Raw genomic sequence first — 25870 nt, forward strand, 5'->3', positions numbered from 1 at the left:
AATATATAAAATCTTTATCTTTTTCAATACACTGCAGTCAATAGTAATAACATTTTTTATTGTAAATTGTAAACACTGGTCTTATGCTATATATTGCCCAATGATTAATTGGCAACAAAGGAAACAATCAAATGCAATAATTAGGCAGAGGAAATCAATCAACTCAATATATCAAAAAGCATAATTAATGTTCTATAATCAAGATCAGAAAACACTAAAAAGGAACATAAAACATATTTAGAAATATTTTGTAAATATAAAAAGTCCTTCAATTTCAGTACAATACAACAACCATCTGGTTATGGTGAGAAAGTACAATATCCAAAAGCAGAAACACTGGCGCTAGGCTATATATTGCCCAATGATTAATTGCCTTTTGCTGGTTATAATGTAAAATATTCTCCATTTGAATGACTCTCACAGATTCTCTTAGATGGAACATTACATGGAGTGTCAATCCAACAACTGATTTGACCAGAACAGCGCTGACCCATTTGGGCACAGTCTTCATTTGACTCCCAGTCATTTGGTTCTGGAAAGTCACTGACACCTGTTCCATTGTTTTGGTCCCAGTACCTTGAACAGGGAGGAGATAAACCATGACTCCATATTGTATGTAACCACAGAATGAAACACATGGGATATTAAACTATATAAGTATTTATTCTGTAAATGGTTATTTGCCTTGAAAGTCATAATTGACTGTCATATACACGTTGTGGGCATGCGGGCAACATATTGGATTGCAGTAATGTAAATGAGTGTCTGTATTTGCCATCACTGTGGGGCAACTACAATATTTAGCTTGGGCCCTGAACGGGCAAGAGCCAATTCTGTGTCTGAGTGTGTCCTGTATTGATTCTGATTAACATAATGTAAACATGTCCTTACTTGATGCTGTTATTAAGGGGTGTATTGTCCATCCAGACCCAAACTCCCTCCACCTTAATGTCTGTCATTCCAATCCAGTAGCTGTTTGTAACTTCAGTGTTTCCCACCTTCATTCTAATAAAGTCCTATGGAGGAGAGACCGTGCAGAGAAAAAACAGCAGTTTGTATTACAAATATTAATATCTAATTAAATCTACAGTTGATTATTTAACTAATATATTTAATCTCTAGGACCTTGGTGCATTTTAGGTGATAATGCATTATCTTTACTCCATGCCTGATGGTACATTACCTTACTGTTCATTACTCCATACCAGATGGTACATTATCTTACTGTTCATTACTCCATACCTGATGGTACATTATCTTACTATTCATTACTCCATACCTGATGGTACATTATCTTACTATACATTACTCCATACCTGATGGTACATTATCTTACTGTTTATTACTCCATACCTGCTCCTGCTGACTCTCTATGATGACCAGGTGTCCTCCATCACGGATACAGGCATATTGACTCTGTTCCCAGGTCAGTTTGTCTTCAGAGAAGTGGTAGCATGATCCATTGTAGAACTCCCAGCCAGAGGCACATCGTTTCGCTAGGAGAGAGGGAAGACACAATCAGATCTTGATGACCTAAAGTACATCAGACATAGGATCTCAATTGAGACTGTTGCAACAACAGGAACATAATACTGCTGTAACAGTACAATAGTTAAAGACACACATTTTGGGGACTTGATGTCTGTCCCGTCCTGACACGGCAGGCTTGCTGTTCCAGTGGAATCCAACGCCCTTCATCATGTGGATCACAGACACCTGTTTGTAATTATTATCCTCACCTGTGTTCCTGATCACGGTCCTGTTTAAGTCCCTCCTTTTCTAGTGTTTGCTGTCAGTCATTATTTGATTTTCAAACCATTGTCCTGTTGTTTTGTTTTAAGGAATTTCCTGCTCTTAGTTATTTTATTGAAGTCCTCCATTCTCCCTGGTCCTGTGTCCTGCCTCCTGTCTGCAACATTACAGAGTGACCGTCAACAACTAAGGACCCAGTGGGCGAACAGAGGACTCAGAAGAGAGGGCAATTAATTGTTGGATAGCACCCACTTAACCATTTATTTGTTGTTTTTTTGGAGGTGTTTGCTTTCTGTCCCCCGTGGAGGTAAATCCAGGAGTGGAAGACCATCAACCCTAGCATTTGTTTGGAGGACAAGAGTGCCACTGCTCTACAATTTTCATATCTCTGTAAGCCACCACAATGTATTAAATATTAAAAAAAGATTACCTCGGAGAGTTGTCAGGTGGTTGTTGACTACAGTAAGGTTCTTCTCACAGAATTGGAGTTCTGAGGATAACACCTCTCTTTGGTCTACAAACAGACAAGATGTACACAGTTTGTAGACAGTGAAAACAATAATGTGTGAAATGGTAATAATTCAAAATACCAATTAGAGGAAAATGTTGGAATTGGGCTTTCTATGTGAACCAAGCTTAAGTTGAGACCTTTTTTGGGGGTCAGAAATTAGAACATTCTTAAAATGTTCTATAATGTAATGTAACTTTTGTCTGACCGGGCAGAGTGCCACGTCTCCTCTGCCCGGTCGTCGGTTCCCCGGCTGCATCTCAGCCAGACTGTCTGTCCTCGGTTGCCTACAGAGCACTCTCAAGGCGCCGGCAAACCACTGGGAATGGCTGGAAATAACATAGACTACTAGAGTAGATCTGTTCTGGCAATAACACAGACCACTACAGTACATACAGTTTTTGGGGGTCAGAAATAAAAACATTCTTAAAATGTTCTATAATTTTATGTAACTTTTGTTTGTAAAAAATCTCACACCTTCATACTTTGACTTGTCCAACTGAGCCAAGGAGATTCTAAGTCCACACCAGGCTGCTGGGTCTGTGTGTTCCTGTTGTGTGATTTTAGTTCCACTAGGTTGAAATTCAGCCCTAACTGGACATGCCCATATCATTTGTGCATATCAAAACTCTACAGGGTCGTGCATAATGGTGACTTTGTGCTTAGATGCTAGAGCAATTAGCACGTCTCTCAGACAAGCCCAGAAAAGCAGTCATCAGTTAAAACAGATAATCATCAGTTCTTGTTCTGTAGGTATGTGGTGTCTTGAAAGTTTCATTTGCAATGTTCCTTAACCCCCTAAGTAAACACTTAGGCAGGAAACATGTATTGTTGACATAAGACAGCTGTGCTCACCACACCCCTTTGCTGTGTAAGTACGTATGAATCTCTGAGCTACCTTACCTCGTTATTGTTCTCTCTCTCCAAGCAAGTATTAATAAAACTGCTCAATGTGCAATGATGTGGGAATCATTTAAACCCTATATTCAATAGAAAATAGTTCAAAGACAACACATCAAATGTTGAAATTGAGAAATGTTATTATGTCTTGAAAAATATATGTCCACTTTAAACTTGATTTCAGCAACACATTTAAAAAAAAGTTGTGACAGAGGCAACAAAAAAACTTATTACGACTTATTAGGGTCAGGTTTCCCAAAGCACTGAGATGATGGTAAGATGCACGTAAGTGCCTCGTTATTTTATCAGTGCGCTTCCCGAAAGCTATGTTACTTAACTGGCACGTAACATTGCACGTAACATTCTATTTTTACTTAAAACAATTAGAACTGTCCTGTTGTCTGATGAATCAAAATTTGGGAATCATGGATGCCACGTCCTCTGGACTAAAGAGGGGAAGGACCATCCGTCGTGTTATCAGCGTGCAATTCAAAAGCCAGCATCTGTGATGTGATGTGTGGGTGTGCATTAGTGTACATGGCATGGGTAAGAAGGGAAGGCCTTGCAAATTTCAGGACAATGCCAAACCACATTCTGCATGTATTACAACAGCATGCCTACATAATAGGCTAAACTGGCAGTCCTGCAGTCCAGACCTGTCACCCATTCAATACATGTGGCACATTTATGAAACTAAATATATGACAAAAGAGACCCTAACCTGTTGAGCCGTTGAAATCCTATATCATATACATTTCACTTTCAAAACTACAGCAATAGGTCTTCTCAGTTTCCAAATGCATACTAAGTATTGTTAAAAGAGGAGGTGATGCAAAACAGTGGTAAAAATGCCCCTTTCCCAAGTTTTTGAAATGTGTTGCATAGATCAAAATCAAAATGGTCATGACATTTTTCAACAATTACATTTCTCAGTTTCAATCTTTGATTTGTTGTCTTTGTTCTATTTTCAATTAAATATAGGGATAAATATAGGCACATCATTGCATCTATTTTTATTGGCATTTTACGCAGCGACCCAAATTTTTTGGAACCAGGATTTTAATACCAATTGACAACAATTAGCATACTTGAAGGAAATATCATGAGTTGAGATGTACAACACACGCCTGTGATTGTGACCATCATTTTTTTGTAAATAAACCTGTGTTTTGTGGGTCAATTACAGTCATTCTAAGCGTATTTCGGGGCACACGTTACGCATGTAAAAATCTAATGAAAAGGTTAATGTGCACAATGATTTCTGTGAAGGTATGCATGTTTCAGTGCTGGCTTGGTGGTATAACAGGCAAATACGTTGTAAATGAAGCTCATGCATTCATTTGTTTTGTACAGTGTAATAGCTCCATGTCTACTCAGAGACGGTTTTAACCTGTTGGCCTTCCATTGTTTCGTGAACGCTATGTAGAAGGGACATTTCGTCACATACAAGTATACAAAGTCCCCCTCCCTCATCATTAAACATCTTGTTGACTTTATCAGCGGTTTCATCTTCTATTTTCTGATTGGCTTAGCGGTCATGTCTAACATCTTAACATTAAATCGTCTAATGTTGTTATCCTGAAATATTGGTAGACATGAGATAAAATAACAAGGAGATTTATCTGGAAGTTGCTATGTTTCAAAAGAGCACTTTTGCGAGGAATATGCTTGACAATGCTGTTATTTATCTCAGAGCATTTGGAAGGGGAACTCCATAAACACAAGAGTAGCCTGATTTTAGTGGATCATTTCTACAAAATATACATCACGATTTGTTTTGCAACATTGGAGAAATATGCTCTGAGACCACCCAGGCTGATGAACATGTGGGTTTGTGCACAACGCAAAACATTCACACACTGTCAAAAGCTAAGGGAAGTTCATCTGAATCCTCACATATCTACAAACCCGGCCACAACCCTGCTGAAAATCAAATGACCTGATATTCAGTTAACTGTTCTGGTTACTAAATTTCCCATGTTACAGCTGGGGGAAAAGCCTGGACCTATCTTGCAGTGATGACCTTAACAATATTCAAACTACAATTTGGAGAATCAAAATATTAAACTGAAAAGAAAAAACAGTTTCTTCATGTGTTACATCAAAACAACAGTATTTGAAAACCTGTTCTGCTGTCACGTCTGGGTCGCCCACGGTGACTCCTCCACTCAGGAGATCAACATCCACCAGCCACTCCATCACATCCTACCAAATGCCCCATTCCTTCATCAGCTCCCCAGACACTCGCTATCCAACGCCCTTCCCGTGATCACCAGGCAACCACACACACCTGTTCACTATCACTTACCCTGCTTATACCACTGCCTTTCATTTGGGGTTCATGGAGCGTTAGTCAAGTCCAGTCTATGTGTGAATCAACTGTTATCATCTACATTTTGTTCTCAGTTGGCCCTCATGCCTTTTCCTTTGTTGGTTCATTTGTTTGTATTTAAGGTTTGTTATTAAAGCATGTTTCAGTTCATCAGCACTTGTTTTCGGACCTGTTCCTAGCAACACTTCGTTACACATGTGTTGGTGTTTGTTTAAGTTAGAGATTAATGATAGACTTCCATATATGGAAAATGCTTACCTGATATATTATCTTTCACCTCATTGGAAACAACTGAAACAAAGACAAGAAGCCAAATTCAGATTTTTTATTTATTTTCATTTTTCATTTGCCACATGGTTCCAGGAACTAGGATAGATGAGAAGCAATGCCAACACAGTGCTCAGGTGTTATAAATGGTCAGTTAACTGGTTCTATACTCACAGAGCACTACCCAAGCAGTAGCCAGGCAAAACAGTAGAATCCAGAGACATGCCAGTGTCACCATGGTAACTCTCTGAGACCCTCCTTTAGACCCCACTTGGGGAGGCCCAAGGTCACTTTCTGGCAAAGGAACAAAGGTCATAGGTTAAAGGGGGATATAATGTTACCACTAGCACATGCTCTAGATCTTAAGTTTAATTCAAGTTCGGATTTTCATGACTTGGAATGGACCATTGGTGACAAGGATTAGGATTGGCCTTTCCAACCAGAATTAGTTGCAATGATATTAACATAAAAATAATAATATTAGCAGGGTAGATGCTCAGGGCTGTTTTGTTTAACAGTAGGAAGTCAGTGCTGAACCCAAGTGCCACACAGCTACATTAACTGGTGAGTGATGGGGAAGTGTGGGTTGAAAGATAGGGCCCGCTCTGTCTGTGTCGTTTTGGTGACTATCTTGCTTCACTGTAACTAACCAGTCACCCCTTTGTCTTGTGAAGATGCACAAGATTCACACAAAAATGTAAAACTAATACTATAGTATATATCATCTATTTTGTCTTGCTGGACACACATTTTACCCATTTTATGTCCAGTTTCTACACCTTGTTCAGTCATGTAACAACCTAGACACAGGGTGTATCCATTCCACCAAACAAGCTGAAGAAGAAGTAAACACTGGGTTATTGTGGAATATGACACCATGGACATTCACACACAAGGTAAGAGGAATTTCGGTAATTATCTTGCATACAGTTTCTCACAAAGGTTAGTACACCCCTCACATTTTGTAAATATTTGATTATATCTTTTCATGTGACAACACTAAGGAAATGACACTTTGCTACAATGTAAATTATTGAGTGTACAGCTTGTATAACAGAGTAAATTGGCTGTCCCCTCAAAATAACTCAACACACAGCCAGCCATTCATGTCTAAACAACAAAAGTGAGTACACCCCTAAGTGAAAATGTCCAATTTGGGCCTAAAGTGTCAATATTTTGTGTGGCCAAAAATATTGACAGAACAGCAGTGTTGTCACATGAAAAGATATAATCAAATATTTACAAAAATGTGAGGGTTGTACTCACTTTTGTGAGATACTCTATGTCCCCTCTGGTTAGAGTACACATTTTCATATAAATGTTTATCGAAATACTGTAAAGGACAATGTAGAAAAGAGTACAGCATTCAAACAATGTGAATCATGACAAGAAAGATTATGACAATAATACAGTAATTTAAATGGATTTAGTATACATTGGAGATGATAACATTAACAGAAAAAATTTATGGAGCTGGTCAAACCAAAAGCCACAGAATGGTTTGAAATAATAATTTCATTGTTCTGGCTGGCAGGTAATAACTTACTTTACTTTACAATGTAGCCAAGCTATAATCTGACCATAAAATATTGAGGGATGTACAGTTATACACTTGTACTCCTACTCTAATAGATTTCAAAAATAACCAATGGACTATCAGCCAAAGGCATAACCAATGAAAGTTGTTAAATCTTTCAGTTGTATCTTTCACAGGCCTACGCACCCAACTGATAGTTTGTACACAAAACGTGTTTCTTTACAAAACCTTTGCCAACATTGTTACATCGGAATTCACTGCTTGCATATCCAACGGCATAACCGTAGCGTACTATACAACTTGTCATAAATGTTACCTTAACAAGTTTAACTTTAATATGCTATTCATAACATCACCATTATATTTATTCATGTTCTTAAATAGTGGTTTCAAGTTAAATGAGTTAACAAATTTCTACAGTCCTCATTAAAAGTATAGTACCCGTGAAACTAACATGAAAATAAATTCAATGATTTGGGTATTGGCTTTATATTGTTTGTGTGAATTAGTCTCAAGATTTGAGAAGATATTTGAGCATAAAAAATAACTGCTGCACGTCGAACTACTTTACTGTGTTTGCGTTTTGCTGGTCTTTCCAGTCCAGCTGAAGACTGCATCTGTAGGCTACTCAAGTAGCTTTGACCTCTACATAGTATAAAAGAATTCCTAACCATTTTACATGAGTAAATATTTTCTATATTGTTATGGAAATCTTGAACTGATGTATTCTTGGTCGTCCTATACATGTATGAGTTACTAGTTAACTCATACATGTTACTAGTTAAAGATGCCGAGAGGGATCTGGTGTTTGAATAGGAGACATCCTTGACCAGCACCGGTGGATTAGAGGGTTACTCGTAAATCTGTATAATTTTTAGTGTCCCTGTTGATTATCCAGACATTGTGTCTCCTCAGGAGTTGAGAAGGATAAGGTGGGGGGACAGCCCGCCCTTTGGGTAAATGTTACACAAGACAGATGGGCAACAACTTAACACACCCCTTCTAACATTTGAAATAAATATGGATTGTTCATGTATGGAGTTTGAGACTCCTCGGATGATTATGTATGTAAGCGTTTGACGCGTCTCGCATATTTGCAAATATTAATAAATGATATTAAAATGGTGCCTAGAGAATTTTTTCTCTGTTTCTTACTCCTTTAAGAGTTTCGATCGATGGAATTACCATCACAATATACAAAGCGAATTCGATACATTTGTATGACAAAATAATTACAGGATTTGTGCTCACTATAATTTTTTTGCCATCTCTAAATCTTTTTTTCACTTAAAATGCCCATGGGCCACAGACAGGCCAAAGCCCCAATATGCCCCTGCACTAATCATGTCCTGCATTAATTAATCAGTGCATATGAACCACTTATTGTACAATGATATTTGCAAAAAAAAAAAATACATGTAAAAGAAAGGAAACAAAGAGAGACTCACTTTCAGCCGCAGCATTTTTGTTCAGGTTCCGAATTATTGTTTCATTGGCGTAGATAATATCATCAGATGTCATCACTGCTCTGAGTCGACACCTGAAAAGCTAGGCTCGCTGCCAATACCCAACATAATAAACGGTTTGATGGGAGGGATTACACATACCTATGTCCATCAGTAAATTATTGGTAAAAAACAATAAACACAAATCTAATTTTTATTACATAGGCCGGTATTGCCCTAATGAGGAAGACACAGTGTCTCATCATGTAGACAACTTTAAAGGAGAAATGGTTTATTAAATGAACACTCTAACCAGGGTTGTAAGAGTGAGTTTGAGGGGGACACATTAATATGTTTCTCAAACTGGTCTTATTATTGGGGGTACCAGTTTACCTGCTACCTGATACTTTAACTGTATGTTGGTCTATGAGTCGAGATGTATCACACTTATCATATCAATGGGATTTAGGAATTTAAGAGATTAGAAACTGCCTAAAGCAGCAACCACTTTTGCTGGGATCCACACAAAACATTCAACAAGACATGATACAGTAGGTACATTAAAATAATTAGATATATTTTCAAATGAAGTAATATATTTAACAATACTCCTTGACATGGCAATGTGCACTGCAGTAATGAAGTTGTAATATTACTACTAATAGATTGCAATTCGCGCCCATAACAAACATACAAATTCATAAGTCAGTACTCAAGGAGTAGAACACAGAGACAGGCTGGGTCCAAAGCTAAACATTTTAATTTTTTTTGCAACATTGGCCAAGACGTCGAATTTTGTGTTCACTGCCAGTCAAATTAAATGGGCTGCTTACCCCCAAAAAGGGGCGGGAGCAGGACGTGAAGACAAAGAACCCAAATGGGCTGCTCTCATCTATAGAACATTTCACTGTAGACTTTTATATTGAAGGAAAAATATGAAAACCGGAGGTCTTATTTTTGCTGCGGAATCTATAACGTTATCTGCATGACGCTAATCCATTGTGACAGCTAGCTCTCTTCTTAAGGCTGATTTATGCTTCTGTGGGTCTGTGTTGTTAATGTTATGTGCCGGTGTACAGAGACATGCTCAGCATTTATAGTTGTGCGGCCTTGTGGTGTAGATAGCCTCGTATGATACCATATTTGGGTTCTGCTCTTGAATGCACTATGAACTATGATTGGTCAAAACAGACGAGCAATCGAATCGGTCAAAAAGACCACACCGGTACTGTACCGAAGAAGCGCCACAGACACATGCTAATGCGAGAACAAGGTAATATCAAAGCTAGAAGAGTGACAAAGATGACAAGCAAACATTTCAATACGATACTAAGAATTTAAATGGGGAAATTAAGCACTGGCCCATCCGGCCCAGCAACTGTCTTTGTCTACTGGCCTGAGGTTAGATCTTAATGGCCCCGAGCCAGCAGGCCATCGCTAATGTTGAACATTGGACAGGTATGATCCATTCTGTCTTGGTGACGGATAAATCTCTCTGAGCAACAGTTCTTCTTACCAGCGGCCCTACTTCTTATATGATGAAAGTCTGACTAGATCATTCCTCCTGAGTGTAACACTATCAAAAAGAGCTAAATGTACAAAGAAGATAGGGAATAATACTCAGTTGATAGTGAATAGCTGTTGATAGTGTTTCTTTTCAGACAACCTTTTAGTGCTGGGTAGATTAACTCAGTCTGGTTTGTTCCTCATTATAATTCAAATAGAACAAGAAGAAATACCAGAAATGAGGTCATAGCTTATACATACAAAACAATGAACAAGGCAATACAGTAATTAAAAAAACAGGAACAACAGAATACATAAGGTTCCGCATAAACCTGAATTAATGAACCTGCAGGGGCGAGTTAACGCCATGTTTTTAGAGAATGACAGCATGTTTTCTGCATTTAGTGCATTAATTTTAGAAAAACAGGGGGGAACAGCCACATGATTCAGTGGTAGGTACAGTCAGTAGTAAACACATGTTAATTAAATAGATATCAGCATAAGCTCTTGCTGTTCTATTGTTGAGCAACATGGTTTAGCATTTTTGCTTCAACTGAAAGCCAGTGGAGTGAGCAGAGATGTGTGTTTACGGTCACATCATAACATGACGCTATCAACACGATTTCATCAATCATTGTAGTGGAAGGACAAAGGTGTTGGAGCAGGCGATGTCCATGGTGTCCTCCCAGTAGCAGTCTCTTATCTTCAAAAAGAGATACAACTGCTTGAATGGAATGAGACCAGTCTGATCTAGCCGAAATTACACATCTAGAAGGTAATGAATAATGATCAGCATTTGTAACTACATATTAATTGTGCAGAAATAATAATAATCACATAATAATGATGTGTATTTGATCATTCCTGTCCATTATGTTCATACCATTATCACACCAGGTTTGGTGTATTAGCTAGTTACAGGTTAAACATAACTATCTGCTATCCCTAACGTTAACTCAAAACAATGCACAATGAAAGCACACACGAGACACATCAACAGGCAAAAAAAGGATAAATAGGAGCAGGCTCCTAACTTTTTAAAATACAGAGATCAGCCATAACATTATGACTATTTGTCTAATATTGTGTAGGTCTCCCTTTTGCTGCAAAACAGCCCTGACCCATCGAGGCATGGACTCTGTTAGATCTCTGAAGGTGTGCTGTGGTATCTGGCACCAAGATGTTAGCAGCAGATCCTTTAAAACTTCCATTGCAGGTACTTAATTTCATCTGCAATGTCTCGATCCTTCCAGGACTCGTCCGCTGGGTAACTCATCTGTCAGACTCCTTTTCCACAGGTTGCGTAAGGAGTGGCCTTTGGGCCTGGACAAGAGGTTGCCCATCACACTCGCTCTGTTGCATTGGATGATTTCTGGTTTATTCTTGCCTTACAAGATGGCTGGTCCATCTTGCTCCTGTGAGGATCCCTGCAGGGTTTCATGTGAGAATATTTGCTCAATACAACGTATGTCGGAGTGTCAGGCGGCATTGGGTTCGACATGGTATCAGTATCTGGTTGTGGTTTTGACAGGGTATCAGTATCTGGCTGTGGTTTTGACAGGGTATCAGTATCTGGCTGTGGTTTTGACAGGGTATCAGTATCTGGTTGTGGTTTTGACAGGGTATCAGTATCTGGCTGTGGTTTTGACAGGGTATCAGTATCTTGCTGTGGTTTTGACAGGGTATCAGTATCTGGCTGTGGTTTTGACAGGGTATCAGTATCTGGCTGTGGTTTTGACAGGGTATCAGTATCTGGCTGTGGTTTTGACAGGGTATCAGTATCTGGTTGTGGTTTTGACAGGGTATCAGTATCTGTCTGTGGTTTCGACAGGGTATCAGTATCTGTCTGTGGTTTTGACAGGGTATCAGTATCTGTCTGTGGTTTCGACAGGGTATCAGTATCTGGCTGTGGTTTTGACAGGGTATCAGTATCTGGCTGTGGTTTTGCAGTGTTGGGGGATGGATCCTGTGTACCTTGCTCATTGCTTTGGGAATTGCATGAATAATAACAAAGGTATGTTATTGTGGTAGGATTGTGTACACGATCATGTGATGGCAATGAGTTACCCTTAAGGAACAGAACTCAATGCAAAGACTTACATGTACAGTGCTGTACATACAGCTCTGGAAAAAAATAAGAGACAACTGCACCTTTTTCTTTCCATTCCAAAAAAGTTGGAAAAGAAAGTTTTGAATGAGGAACAGAAGTGTTCAACTTGCAGTTGTCTCTTAATTTTAACCCTTCAGTTAAAACTATGAACGCATATCAATACAAAAGACTACAGGGTTGTGCATATACAGTGGGGAGAACAAGTATTTGATACACTGCCGATTTTGCAGGTTTGCCTACTTACAAAGCATGTAGAGGTCTGTAATTTTTATCATAGGTACACTTCAACTATGAGAGACAGAATCTAAATCCAGAAAATCACATTGTATGATTTTTAATAATTTATTTGCATTTTATTGCATGACATAAGTATTTGATCACCTACCAACCAGTAAGAATTCTGGCTCTCACAATTAAAAATGTATTTAAGAAGCCCTCCTGTTTTCCACTCATTACCTGTATTAACTGCACGTGTTTGAACTTGTTACCTGTATAAAAGACACCTGTCCACACACTCAATCAAACAGACTCCAACCTCTCCACAATGGCCAAGACCAGAGAGCTGTGTAAGAACATCAGGGATAAAATTGTAGACCTGCACAAGGCTGGGATGAGCTGCAGGACAATAGGCAAGCAGCTTTGTGAGAAGCTAACAACTGTTGGCGCAATTATTAGAAAATGGAAGAAGTTCAAGATGACGGTCAATCTCCCTCGGTCTGGGGCTCCATGCAAGATCTCACCTCGTGGGGCATGAGGAAGGTGAGGGATCAGCCCAGAACTACATGGCAGGACCTGGTCAATGACCTGAAGAGAGCTTGGACCACAGTCTCAAATAAAACCAGTAGTAACACACTACGCCGTCATGGATTAAAATCCTGCAGCGCACGCAAGGTCCCCCCTGCTCAAGCCAGCGCATTTCCAGGCCCGTCTGAAGTTTGCCAATGACCATCTGGATGATCCAGAGGAGGAATGGGAGAAGGTAATGTGGTCTGATGGGACAAAAATAGAGCTTTTTGGTCTAAACTTGCCATGTTTGGAGGAAGAAAAAGGATGGGTACAATCCCAAGAACACCATCCCACCTGTGAAGCATGGAGGTGGAAACATCATTCTTTGGAGATGCTTTTCTGCAAAGGGGACAGGACGAGTGCACCGTATTGAGGATGGATGGGGTCATGTATCGCAAGATCTTGGCCAACAACCTCCTTCCCTCAGTAAGAGCATTGAAGATGACCAACGACCCAAAACACACAGCCAGGGCAACTAAGGAGTGGCTCAGTAAGAAGCATCTCAAGGTCCTGGAGTGGCCTAGCCAGTCTCCAGACCTGAACCCAATAGAAAATCTTTGGAGGGAGCTGAAAGTCCGTATTGCCCAGCGACAGTCCTGAAACCTAAAGGATCTGGAGAAGGTCTGTATGGAGGAGTGGGCCAAAGTCCCTGCTGCAGTGTGTGCCAACCTGATGATCTCTGTAATTGCAAACAACTGTTTCTGTACCAAATATTAAGTTCTGCTTTTCTGATGTATCAAATACTTATGTCATGCAATACAATCCAAATTAATTACTTAAAAATCATACAATGTGATTTTCTGGATTTTTGTTTTTGATTCCGTCACTCACAGTTGAAGAGTACCTATGATAAAAATTAGACTTCTACATGCTTTGTCTGGTGTCTAGTGACTTGGATGGAGATCTGTTTTGGGGTTCATTACCCTTTAGTTTGATTTAAATTGAATATGCCTTTTCAAATAAGGTTTTCTCTTGTGAATACCTGTTAACGTTTGGTGTGATCTGGAAAACAATGTCTTGGAGAATTGATGAGCTCTTTGTACAGAGTCAACAATGGCAGAGCGTTGTTAAACTAAGGAATAATATATTAGACAATGTTGATCCTGAAGAACCTCCAACTAAAAGGTCCCATGAAGAGAGGTTGTATGATGAACAAGGAAGGTCAAGTTATTGATGTTAAAGTTGATAACCACACCCCTCTGCCAAAGGAGTGATTTAGCAATAAAAGTAGTCCAGACACCATTTCAGGCAAGTATCATGACTTCCATTGCATCTGAGGATTCCAAAGGTGAACCTATTCCAGTCATCAAATCGCAGCCTCGGATAAGACCTCTCTCCTATTTGCCTAATATGCGCATTCCAAAGGCAACAGTGAGGCCATCGTATCATAACATCATCAAAGATGACCGGGATAAGGATTGGGATGCAAGTCCCTCATGAGTGAGCGGTTCCCCAAGCAGTCCTACGACCTACTCGCCTATTAATCCACCCCCCCACCCACCCACTTGACCTGCTGTCTGGACGTTTTTGATGGTGGTTTTTCTAAATACCATAAAATCCTCCATTGTACCACTTTTAGGGATTGTGACACAAAAGAAAACTGCAACGGTTGTCTTACAGGCCATGGAAGTCAGCGACAGCATCAGTGTCACTATGATTGTCCCAAATATTAATTTAACTGTAATTACGAAGAGCTGGTCAAGTGACTGTGGTCTGATTGACTCATATCTGCATTGGCCAGAGCCCTGAAATCCTTGGAATTTCAATTTGAACTCCCTTGGATTTGTGTAATTTCAGAGGTTCTTCTAAATGAGTTGAAAGGATCAAACTCCATTATGAAGACCCTAAATAAGACCTCAGAGTTGCTGCTGGGCAACAAGAAAGACTGACAAGCTCTGGTACATGAAGTTGTGACTTTTTGTCAGAACAGACCCAAAGATAAAGGAAATCTGTTTCTGATAGACTATGTCTAAAACCTGTTTCCTGAAACTCTTGAGGCTTAACTGATATAACTATTTTAGTATTTACTTGATATAATGGACAACTGTTTATGTATGTTATTTGAGAGGACACCCTGATATTTTCTTTTGAGAAATGTTACAGATCTTATGAAGCAAATTATTGGAAGAAAAGTGAATGTTTGGGTCTAAACTCAATACTGCGAAATACATTAGACACAGTTGCACCACTAAAAACAAAAGAAATACGCAACAAGAAACTTGCTCCCTGGTACACAGACAATACTAGAGCACTTAAGCAAGCCTCCAGAAAATTGGAGCAAAAGTGGCGCTCCACCAAGTTGGAAGTATTTAGACTAGCCTGGATAGACAGTACACTACAATACCGAAAATCACTCACGTCTGCTCGATCAGCTTATTTCTCCAACCTGATTGAGGCGAACAAAAACAATCCAAAATTTCTCTTTGATACAGTTGCAAAGTTAACAAAAAAGCAAAGCTTAGCAAGTGAAGTGGGTCTTCACTTTAGTTGTAATGAATACATGAACTACTTTGATGAAAAGATCGTCACCATTAGAAAACAAATAATTGACTCCTTAAATAGTTATGGTCCTCAAAATCTCAGTTGTCCAAAAATTGTCCTGAACCTCCCTGACCAGGTGTCAATGGGGACACTTGAATTTTTTGATACCGTATCGCTCGACACATTTACAAAATTTGTAATGAGTTCTAAACCCACAAACTCTCAGCTAGACCCGATTCCAACAAAATTACTTAAGGAGCCATTTCCCGTGCTAGGTCAGCCAATGCTGAACATAATAAATTGCTCCCTTTCCTCCGGATGCATACCAAACTCACTAAAAATAGCGACATATTAAACAATTATAGGCCAATATCGAACCTCCAGTTCCTCTCAAAAATCTTAGAAAAATGTGTTTCCCAACAACTGAATGCCTTCCTAAAGACAAAAAACATTTATGAAATATTCCAGTCCGGTTTTAGATCCCATCATAGTACTGAGACTGCACTCGTGAAGGTAACAAATGACCTTCTAATGGCCTCAGACAAAGGTTCCGCATCCGTCCTGTTGCTTCTTGATCTTAGTGCTGCTTTTGACACTATTGATCACTCCCTGGCATAGACTTTCCCGGGGAGGCTGAGAAGTGTGATCCCCCTATAGTTGGAACACACCCTCCGGTCCCCCTTCTTAAAAAGAGGGACCACCACCCCGGTCTGCCATCCCAGAGGCACTGTCCCCGACTGCCACGCGATGTTGCACAGGCGTGTCAGCCAAGACAGCCCCACAACATCCAGAGACTTGAGGTACTCAGGGCGGATCTCATCCAACCCCGGTGCCTTGCCACCGAGGAGTTTCTTAACCACCTCGGTGACTTCAGCCCGGGTGATGGACGAGTCCACCTCTGAGCCCTCATCCTCTGCTTCCTCAATGGAAGACGTGACGGCGGGATTGAGGAGATCCTCGAAGTACTCCTTCCACCGCCCGACGACATCCCCAGTTGAGGTCAACTGCCCACCTCTACTGTAAACAGCATTGGTAGGGATGCCAGGGTTCTGGAGAGGAGAATACGGCCGATAGTAGAACCTCGGATTCAGGAGGAACAGTGTGGTTTTCGTCCAGGCCGTGGAACACTGGACCAGCTCTATACCCTCTACAGGGTGATGGAGGGTTCATGGGAGTTTGCCCAACCAATCCACATGTGTTTTGTGGATTTGGAGAAGGCATTCGACTGTGTCCCTCGCGGCATTCTGTGGAGGGTGCTTCGGGAATATGGGGTCCTGGGTCCCTTGCTAAGGGCTGTCAGGTCCCTGTACGACCGAAGCAGGAGCTTGGTCCGCATTGCCGGCAGTAAGTCAGACTTGTTCCCTGTGCATGTTGGACTCCGGCAGGGCTGCCCTTTGTCACCGGTTCTGTTCGTAATTTTTATGGACAGAATTTCTAGGCGCAGCCAGGGGCCGGAGGGTGTCAGGTTTGGGGACCACACGATTTCGTCTCTGCTCTTTTCGGATGATGTTGTCGTGTTGGCCCCTTCAAGCCAGGACCTTCAGCATGCACTTGGACGGTTTGCAGCCGAGTGTGAAGCGGTGGGGAAGAAAATCAGTACCTCCAAATCCGAGGCCATGGTCCTCAGTCGGAAAAGGGTGGCTTGCCCACTTCAGGTTGGTGCCTGCCTCAAGTGGAGGAGTTTAAGTATCTAGGGGTCCTGTTCACGAGTGAGGGAAGAAAGAAACGGGAGATTGACAGACGGATCGGTGCAGCTTCTGCAGTAATGCGGTTGATGTATCGGTCTGTCGTGGTGAAGAAAGAGCTGAGCCGCAAGGCGAAGCTCTCGATTTACCGGTCAATCTACGTTCCTACTCTCACCTATGGTCATGAGCTTTGGGTCATGACCGAAAGGACAAGATCCCGGATACAGGCGGCCGAAATGAGCTTTCTCCGCAGGGTGGCTGGGCGATCCCTTTGAGATAGGGTGAGAAGCTCGGTCACCCGGGAGGAGCTCAGAGTAGAGCCGCTGCTCCTCCACATCGAGAGGGGTCAGCTGAGGTGGCTTGGGCATCTGTTTCGGATGCCTCCGGAACGCCTTCCTGGGAAGGTGTTCCGGTCCCGTCCCACCGGGAGGAGACCCCGGGGAAGACCTAGGACACGCTGGAGGGACTATGTCTCCCGGCTGGCCTGGGAACGCCTCAGTGTCCCCCCGGAAGAGCTGGAGGAAGTGTCTGGGGAGAGGGAAGTCTGGGCATCCCTGCTTAGACTGCTGCCCCCGCGACCCGGCCCCGGATAAGCGGAAGAAGATGGTATGGTATGGTATGATCACTCCCTTCTCTTAGAGAGACTGGAAACCAATATTGGGCAACGTGGACATGTTCTAGCCTGGTTTAAATCTTATTTATCTGAAAGATATCAGTTCGTTAGTGTGGATGGCATATCCTCTGACAAGTCAAAGGTATGCTTTGGAGTTCCTCAAGGCTCGGTTCTGGGCCCATTATTGTTCTCACGATACATGCTCCCTCTGGGCGATGTAATCTGAAATCACAATATTAACTTTCACTGTTATGCTGATGACACGCAGTTATATATTTCAATGAAGCATGGAGAAGCCCCTAAATTAGCTATTTTGGAAGCATGCGTTTCAGATATTAGGAAGTGGATGACAGAGAATTTCTTGCTCTTAAACTCAAATAAAACAGAAATGCTCCTTTTAGGACCCAAAAAACAAAGAGCGTTGCTAGCAGATCTCACTGTGAACCTCGACAGCTGCATGGTCGTATCCCAAAAAACTGTAAAAAACCTTGGCGTTACCCTTGACCCTGACCTCTCCTTTGAAGAACATATCAAATATGTCTCAAGAGTTGCTTATTTTCATCTTCGAAACATCGCAAAAATTAGAAACTTTCTATCAAAAACTGATGCAGAAAAATTAATCCATGCTTTCGTTACTTCTAAATTAGATTACTGCAATGCTCTTCTCTCTGGTTATTCAGACAAATTAATAAATAAACTTCAATTAGTGCTGCACACGGCTGCTAGAATCCTAACTAGAACAAAAGAATTTGAACACATTACTCCTGTCCTGGCGTCCTTACATTGGCTGCCTGTTAGGGTGAGGGCTGATTTTAAGGTTTTACTCTTAACCTATAAATCAATACATGGACTTGCTCCTACTTACCTGGCTGAAATGATCCAGCCATACATACCTACACGTAACCTTAGATCGCAAGATGCAGGCCTTTTAATTGTACCTAGAATTTCTAAACAAACAGTTGGCGAGAGGGCCTTTTCTCACAGAGCTCCACTCCTGTGGAATGATCTGCCAATTAAGGTTAGAAATGCAAACTCAGTGCAAACTTTCAAGTGTCTACTGAAGACTAATCTCTACAGCACGGTTTATAATTAGGTGTAGCCTGGCCCGGGGGCGTGAAGGTGACCAGTAGGCTTGATACTGTCCACCCTTGCTGTCTTGCCAGGTGGGCTCTCGTCGCCACTGGGATGCCCTCCCTCCAATGCCTTTCGGGGGAAGAGTCACTGGCTTGTTGTTGAATCTCTATTGCGCACTTGTGCAATTGGGCTGTACGCCGCTAGCAATACTCGGCCCTCATTCAGGGGGGTTTCGGTTGGTGGGTGTCCCTTTGGTTGATGCCTGGCAATGTGGTTGGATTGATTTCCTGCCTGTTGGGCCCTGTCCGGGGCCTCCCCCGGGTAGGGCCACAGTGTCACCGGACCCCCCGTCTCAGTTCCAAGGTGTTACGCTGCTATATTATTGTGCTGGGGGATATGAGGGATGTACTACTAACTTTTCTCAGTTTCCTCCAGTTTTACATTTTAGAAGGAGATGAGGTCCTGGTCCACACCTGCGGATTACCTGGTTTGGGGGGCCCGTTGCTGTCCCTGTCCACCTGGTCATACTTCTGACCTAGTCTAAATTCAAATAGACTCTGGATTTAGCCCAGAGAAATGTATTTATTATTCCAATTGGACTCTTAATATCTCACCCGGCACAGCCAGAAGAGGACTGGTCACCCCTCTGAGCCTGGGTCCTCTCTAGGTTTCTTCCTAAAATTCGACCTTAGGGAGTTTTTCCTAGCCACTGAAATTCAACACTACTGTTGTTTGCTCCTTGGGGTTTAAGGCCGGGTGACTCTGTAAAGCACTTTGTGACAACTGCTGTTGTAAAAAGGGCTTTATAAATAAATTTGATTGATTGATTGATTGATTAATTTAATTTAATTTAAAAAAATTCCGTGGTCGGAGAATTCAAACGGTAGCTACTAAAAAATGCACGGAAAACCGAGAGCGGATGCTTCTGCTAGAGATGATGTATGTGGCGCTGCTGTGGCTGCTTGATGGTTCCTTGCCCAACACTACACCACAAGAAGAGCATTACACAATTCATAATTATACGTTTTGGTAGCACATTATAATGTAACCTAACCTAATGTAACATATTATATGAAATCAGGTGACATAAATCCATGTAAAATAGTGTCATACATTTTTTTAAATGTGTTGCTGGCATCAAATTCAAAATGGGCATGTATTTTCCAAAAACAATAACATTTCTCAGGTTCAAAATCTTTTGAACAATATGTTGTCTTGTACTTTTTTGAAACATGCTGCTGCCATCAAATAAAAAATGGGCATGTATTTTTCCTATAACATTTCTCATTTTCAAAATTTGATATGTTGTCTTTGTACTATTTTCAATTAAATAAAGGGATAAATGATTTGCACATCCTTGCATTCTGTTTTACTTAGCATTATACGCATTGTCACAATTTCTTTTGAAACAGGGTTGTATGATTTTGATATATTTACACTTTTAATGGTCCAGAATTTATAACAGGCATAGACACTCAATTGTTTATACAATGCTTGCTCAGATCTTTTATTCTTGATTTCTTCACTTGATACCTTTGTTGGTATTTTGCCGTATAAACATTTGGACTGTCTGGTGACTTTGGGACCCTGTAGACAACCCCAGCATGTCTTGTGACTGTAGGACCCTGTAGACAACTGATAGACAGACTTGCATGAAAGTCACACAATTTGAACAAATTTGTAAAACATGTGATGGTGTGAGTATAATGAGTGCGTAAAAGAAAGGCAAAAAGGAAAAAGAAAGAAACGGACGGTTCAGATATTTACTTTATATTGTTCTTTTAAACGTTCTGTTAAGGTTTTTTGAGTGCACCAACACAGTCATGATAGACAAACAATAATCTGTGAGGTGCGGTGAGTAAATAACAGAATATAAACTAAACAGTGATTGGAAACAGGTGTGTCCTCAGGATGCGCTGCTCTCATCACTCTCCTAATGGTAGTTAGTACACCGGTGAGTTGGACGTGGTTAGTACACCGGTGAGTTGGACGTGGTTAGTACACCGGTGAGTTGGACGTGGTTAGTACACCGGTGAGGTGGACGTGGTTAGTACACCGGTGAGGTGGACGTGGTTAGTACACCGGTGAGTTGGACGTGGTTAGTACACCGGTGAGTTGGACGTGGTTAGTACACCGGTGAGGTGGACGTGGTTAGTACACCGGTGAGGTGGACGTGGTTAGTACACCGGTGAGGTGGACGTGGTTAGTACACCGGTGAGGTGGACGTGGTTAGTACAACTAATTAGTTGCCTATATATGTGTTTGTGTTACCACTGCACCTCACAGACTATTTGACTCAGCGAGGTGCCGTTATTAGCCAGATAAGAACATACCAGTAAAGAGGCTATTGATCATTATTCCTCGTTTGTTTTCCTTTCTTTTTTGCCTCACATTAATGCAATCACACCATCACAGCTGCAATTAACCCTAAATAGATCCTGGGGTATCCATTGTGGAGGTTTTCTCCCTGGACATTTTGGATGGGTTTGGTAGAATGAAAGCAAAAATGTGTAGGATTTATGAGCATAATGACAAATATCCTCTCTCGCATTCTTTTTGCCATGAAACAGTTTGTCAAACCAAATACATTCTTCAAAATTATCATTAAATAGTTCTGTTAGGCAGGCATTCTTATCTAATAAATACACATTTTACTTTACAATGTAGCCAAGTAATTATCTACCCAAAAAAACTGTTCAAAGATGTAGTCAGTTATACACTTTCTCTCTTATTTTAAAGGTGTTCATAATATCCAGTGGACTAGCAGACAAAGGCATTAATCCTAGTCATACTACTAACTAGCAATAATTAAAACCACTTTTTCTTTCATAGACCAACATGTCCAGCTGATATTTCTTCCATACACCCGATGGTATGAACACATTGGAATGGTCGGTCACGGTGCATACAGCTGCTACAAATGGGACTAAGTAATCCTTGATAGAAAATGTAGGACAAACATTCTGAAATGTTCCATCAACCATAGTAATTTATATGGCTTATAGCTCCACTAAACTACTTTTATATGTAGGATTAGTGTTGTTTTAAGATGTACACAAAACACCAAGTACTGAAAACAAGTTGGTGTCATACACTGCGTATAGGCCCTACCATTACTTTGTTGATTTAATTGTAGTTAGGGCTAATAACCTTTAGCCTATCCCTAACCTTAACCCTTACCCTAAACTAAACCCTAATGTTATCCTAACCTTAAATTGGCACTGTGTAGAATCCTGCCTCCAAACTATAACACAACCTCCTTGTCTTCCCTCACTGAACAAGACCAGTATAGTATTAGCTGGTCCAGGGTGGTTTAGCGTGGGAAAGATTGTACTGCTAGTGTGTAAAGCATTACTCTGGAGATTACCAGTCAATGCAAACTGATAGTTGGACTGACAAGAACGTTTAAATGGGGAATACAGGTGCTGGTCATACAATTTGAATATTGTCAAAAAGTCAAAAAATTTCAGTAATTCCATTCAAAAAGTGAAACTTGTATAATGTATACATTCATTCCACACAGACTGATATATTTCAAGTGTTTGTTTCTTTTAATTTTGATGATTATAACTGACAACTAATGAAAACCCCAAATTCAGTATCTCAGAAAATGTGAATATTGTGAATAGTTCCAATATTGAAGACACCTGGTGCCAGACTCTAATCAGCTAATTAACCCAAAACACCTGCAAAGGCCTTTAAATGGTATCTGTCTAGTTCTGTGGGCTACACAATCATGGGGAAGACTACTGACTTGACAGCTGTCCAAAAGACGACCATTGACACCTTGCACAATGAGGGCAAGACACAAAAGTTCATTGCTAAAGAGGCTGGCTGTTCACAGAGTTCTGTGTCCAAGCACTTTAATAGAGAGGCGAAGGGAAGGAAAAGATGTGGTAAAAAAAGTGTACAAGCAATAGGGATAACCGCACCCTGGAGAGGATTTTGAAACAAAACCCATTCAAAAAAGTGGGGGAGATTCACAAAGAGTGGACTGCAGCTGGAGTCAGTGCTTCAAGAACTACCACGCACAGACATATGCAAGACATGGGTTTCAGCTGTCGCATTCCTTGTGTCAAGCCACTCTTGAACAAGACACAGCGCCTGGGCTAAAGACAAAAAGGACTGGACTGCTGAGTTATGGTCTCTGATTAAAGTACCTTTTGCATTTCCTTTGGAAATCAAGGTCCCTAGTCTGGAGGAAGAGAGGAGAGGCACAGAATCCATGTTGCTTGAAGTCCAGTGTAAAGTTTCCACAATCAGTGATGGTTTGGGGTGCCATGTCATCTGCTGGTGTTGGTCCACTGTGTTTTCTGAGGTCCAACGTCAACGCAGCCGTCTACCAGGACGTTTTAGAGCACTTCATGCTTTCTGCTGCTGACCAACTTTATGGAGATGCAGATTTCATTTTCGGACAGGACTTGGCACCTGCACACAGTGCCAAAGCTATGAGTACCTGGTTTAAAGACCATAGTATCCCTGTTCTTAATTGGCCAGAAAACTCGCCTGACCTTAACCCTATAGAAAATCTATGGGGTATTGTGAAGAGGAAGATGCGATACGCTAGACCCAATAATGCAGAAGAGCTGAAGGCCACTATCAGAGCAACCTGGGCTCTCATAACACCTGAGCAGTGCCACAGACTGATCGACTCCATGCCACGCCGCATTGCTGCAGTAATACAGACAAAAGGAGCCCCAACTAAGTATTGAGTGCTGTACATGCTCATACTTTTCATGTTCATACTTTTCAGTTGGCCAACATTTCTAAAAATCCTTTTTTTGTATTGGTTTTAAGTAATATTCAAATTTTCGGAGATACTGACTTTGGGATTTTCATTACTTGTCAGTTATAATCATCACAAAAGAAATAAACATTTGAAATATATCATTCTGTGTATAATGAATGAATATAATATACAAGTTTCACTTTTTGAATGGAATTACTGAAATTAACCAACTTTTTGATGATATTCTAATTTTATGACCAGCACCTGTAGAGGAAGTCTTAGATCTTTGAGTTCAGCTCATGATAAATGGGGGCAAAAACTAAAGTGTTTAGTGTATAATTGTGTTTAGCACCTGTATGCCAGCCACTCAGATTCATTCTGTAGAAAAATATTATTTTTAACATTACCGTGGAGATAAGAAATGGGCATGAGGAACTTAACTCAACGCATATGTGCTGACTAATGCTGAACAATTACTGATAGGCCCCACACACCCTGTCCACACCTCCTGCTAGGAACTGTCCATATGACTGTCATAGATTCTATGGATAGACCCATGGACCATAGGGGAGGTTGGACCTACCATACAAGTGTACCATGTAGGATAAACCTTTCTTATTGGAGGATAATAGACTGTGTTATGGTTGTCTACAATCACTGACCGCCTACTATGTGTTTTGGCATAAAAGATTGTGTTAGCTTGTAATTATTGGAGAGAAATTGAAAGAATGGAAGGTTTACATCGTAGCCTCATCCTGAATAAAAATGTCTCTCCACTGACTTTCGGTTGCAATTATTTTGTTCATAGATCAAAACTGGACAGAATCTAACACTTGAAACTTCAACTGCAAGCCTTCTGGTCATTTTTGCTTGTTTTTTTACAATGAGTATTGTGGAAGGAAAACAAAGAGAGACTCACTTCCTTCCTCTTTGTCTTGGTTCTGGTGCAGAGTGATTGTTTCGTTGGAGTAGACAATTTCTTGAGACATCATCACTGCTTCAAGTTCTCTCAGAATCAACACCAGAAAAAGAAAACGTTCCTCAACATCGCAGTTTACACATTTGCCTGTTCCTTCATGTGTTTGTGAAGTGAGGGGGTTGGACAGGCTGGACAGCTAGGCTCACTATCATTACACAACTCTCATATCTGTATCCATCTGTTCATGGATTGTGAAAAATGAGAAACTCTAATTCCATTTCAGAGCTTCCTGTATTCAGCTAATGAGGAAGAAACCTGTGTGATGTCATAAGACCAACTCTAAAGAATAAACACTACATCCAAGTGTGTAGGAGTGAGTTTGATGTTGAGGGGGACACATTTTATATTTTTCTGAATGTGATCTTAGGTCATAACAGAATAGCACAATCATAAACAAAACATGGCAACAAAGAAAAAAATTAACTAACACTTGTTCAAAAGTCTGCATACCCTTAGTTCTTAGCTTTCTGCACAGTTTTCGCGCAGAAGAATGCAAATTGTCTGCCAGTATTTTCTGATAATATGTTGCATTCATCTTGCCATCAATTTTCACAAGATTCCCTGTGCGTTTAAAGCTCACACACCCCCAAAACATCAGTGAGCCCCCACCATGCTTCACAGTGGGGATGGTATTCTGTTCACTATAGGCATTGTTGACCCCTCTTCAAACTTAGCTGTTATGTATGCACAGTATGTATGCAATCACGTGAGATGTTAGTTGACTAAGGGTTGTCGCATGGTGTTATTAAAGAGTACAGTTTGCTCTTATCTTCTGTGTCCGTATCATCCCAGTAACCTAACATTTTGGTGACGAAGATGGACACATTTTCGCTCCCACCACCCACTCCCTTCCTCACCCTGCCTGGTGAGCCTCCGGTTCCATGGAATCGATGGATCCGATCCTTTAATAACTATATTATCACAATGGGCTTGCAAGATGTCAGCGATGCCAGCGATGCTAGGCTAAAAGCGTTGCTGCTACACTGTCTGGGGGCAGAGGGACTGCGAGTGTTTGGAACACTTGGCCCTGCCGACATGTACTCGGACGCGGTAGCTCTCTTGGAGACTCATTTCTTTTCACCGTAAAGTGCCCTTCTCCGTTAGTTCTTGTCCAGACAATGCCACCAACTTCCCGGTGAGTCGGCACACCAGTATGATGCAAATAT

General features: G+C 41.0%; 1 protein-coding gene across 5 annotated transcripts; it reads right to left on the bottom strand.

Moving 5' to 3' along the window:
- LOC105006821 (C-type lectin domain family 4 member E-like) lies at positions 1-24878 on the bottom strand. 5 transcript variants are annotated; one of them, XM_020043062.2, is made up of 8 exons: positions 24645-24878; positions 20530-20631; positions 5934-6053; positions 5751-5783; positions 2183-2266; positions 1354-1496; positions 892-1016; positions 1-576 (listed from the first exon to the last, which is right to left on the bottom strand). In XM_020043062.2, the coding sequence occupies exons 1-8, from the start codon at positions 24715-24717 to the stop codon at positions 384-386; spliced, it is 873 nt and encodes a 290-aa protein (XP_019898621.2). In that variant the 5' UTR covers positions 24718-24878; the 3' UTR covers positions 1-383.
- Between the last annotated feature and the right edge of the window lie 992 nt (positions 24879-25870).

This window comes from Esox lucius, chromosome 24 (assembly GCF_011004845.1).
Source record: "Esox lucius isolate fEsoLuc1 chromosome 24, fEsoLuc1.pri, whole genome shotgun sequence".
NCBI classification, from domain to species: Eukaryota; Metazoa; Chordata; class Actinopteri; order Esociformes; family Esocidae; genus Esox; species Esox lucius.

Excerpts from the sequence above, each read along its gene's own strand:
- LOC105006821 (XM_020043062.2), bottom strand. The coding sequence starts at position 24,717 with ATGATGTCTCAAGAAATTGTCTACTCCAACGAAACAATCACTCTGCAC. Across the intron at positions 1,497-2,182 it reads CCACCTGACAACTCTCCGAG|CGAAACGATGTGCCTCTGGC; the intron begins GTAATCTTTTTT and ends CCTCTCTCCTAG. Across the intron at positions 577-891 it reads CCCCTTAATAACAGCATCAA|GTACTGGGACCAAAACAATG; the intron begins GTAAGGACATGT and ends TCCCTGTTCAAG.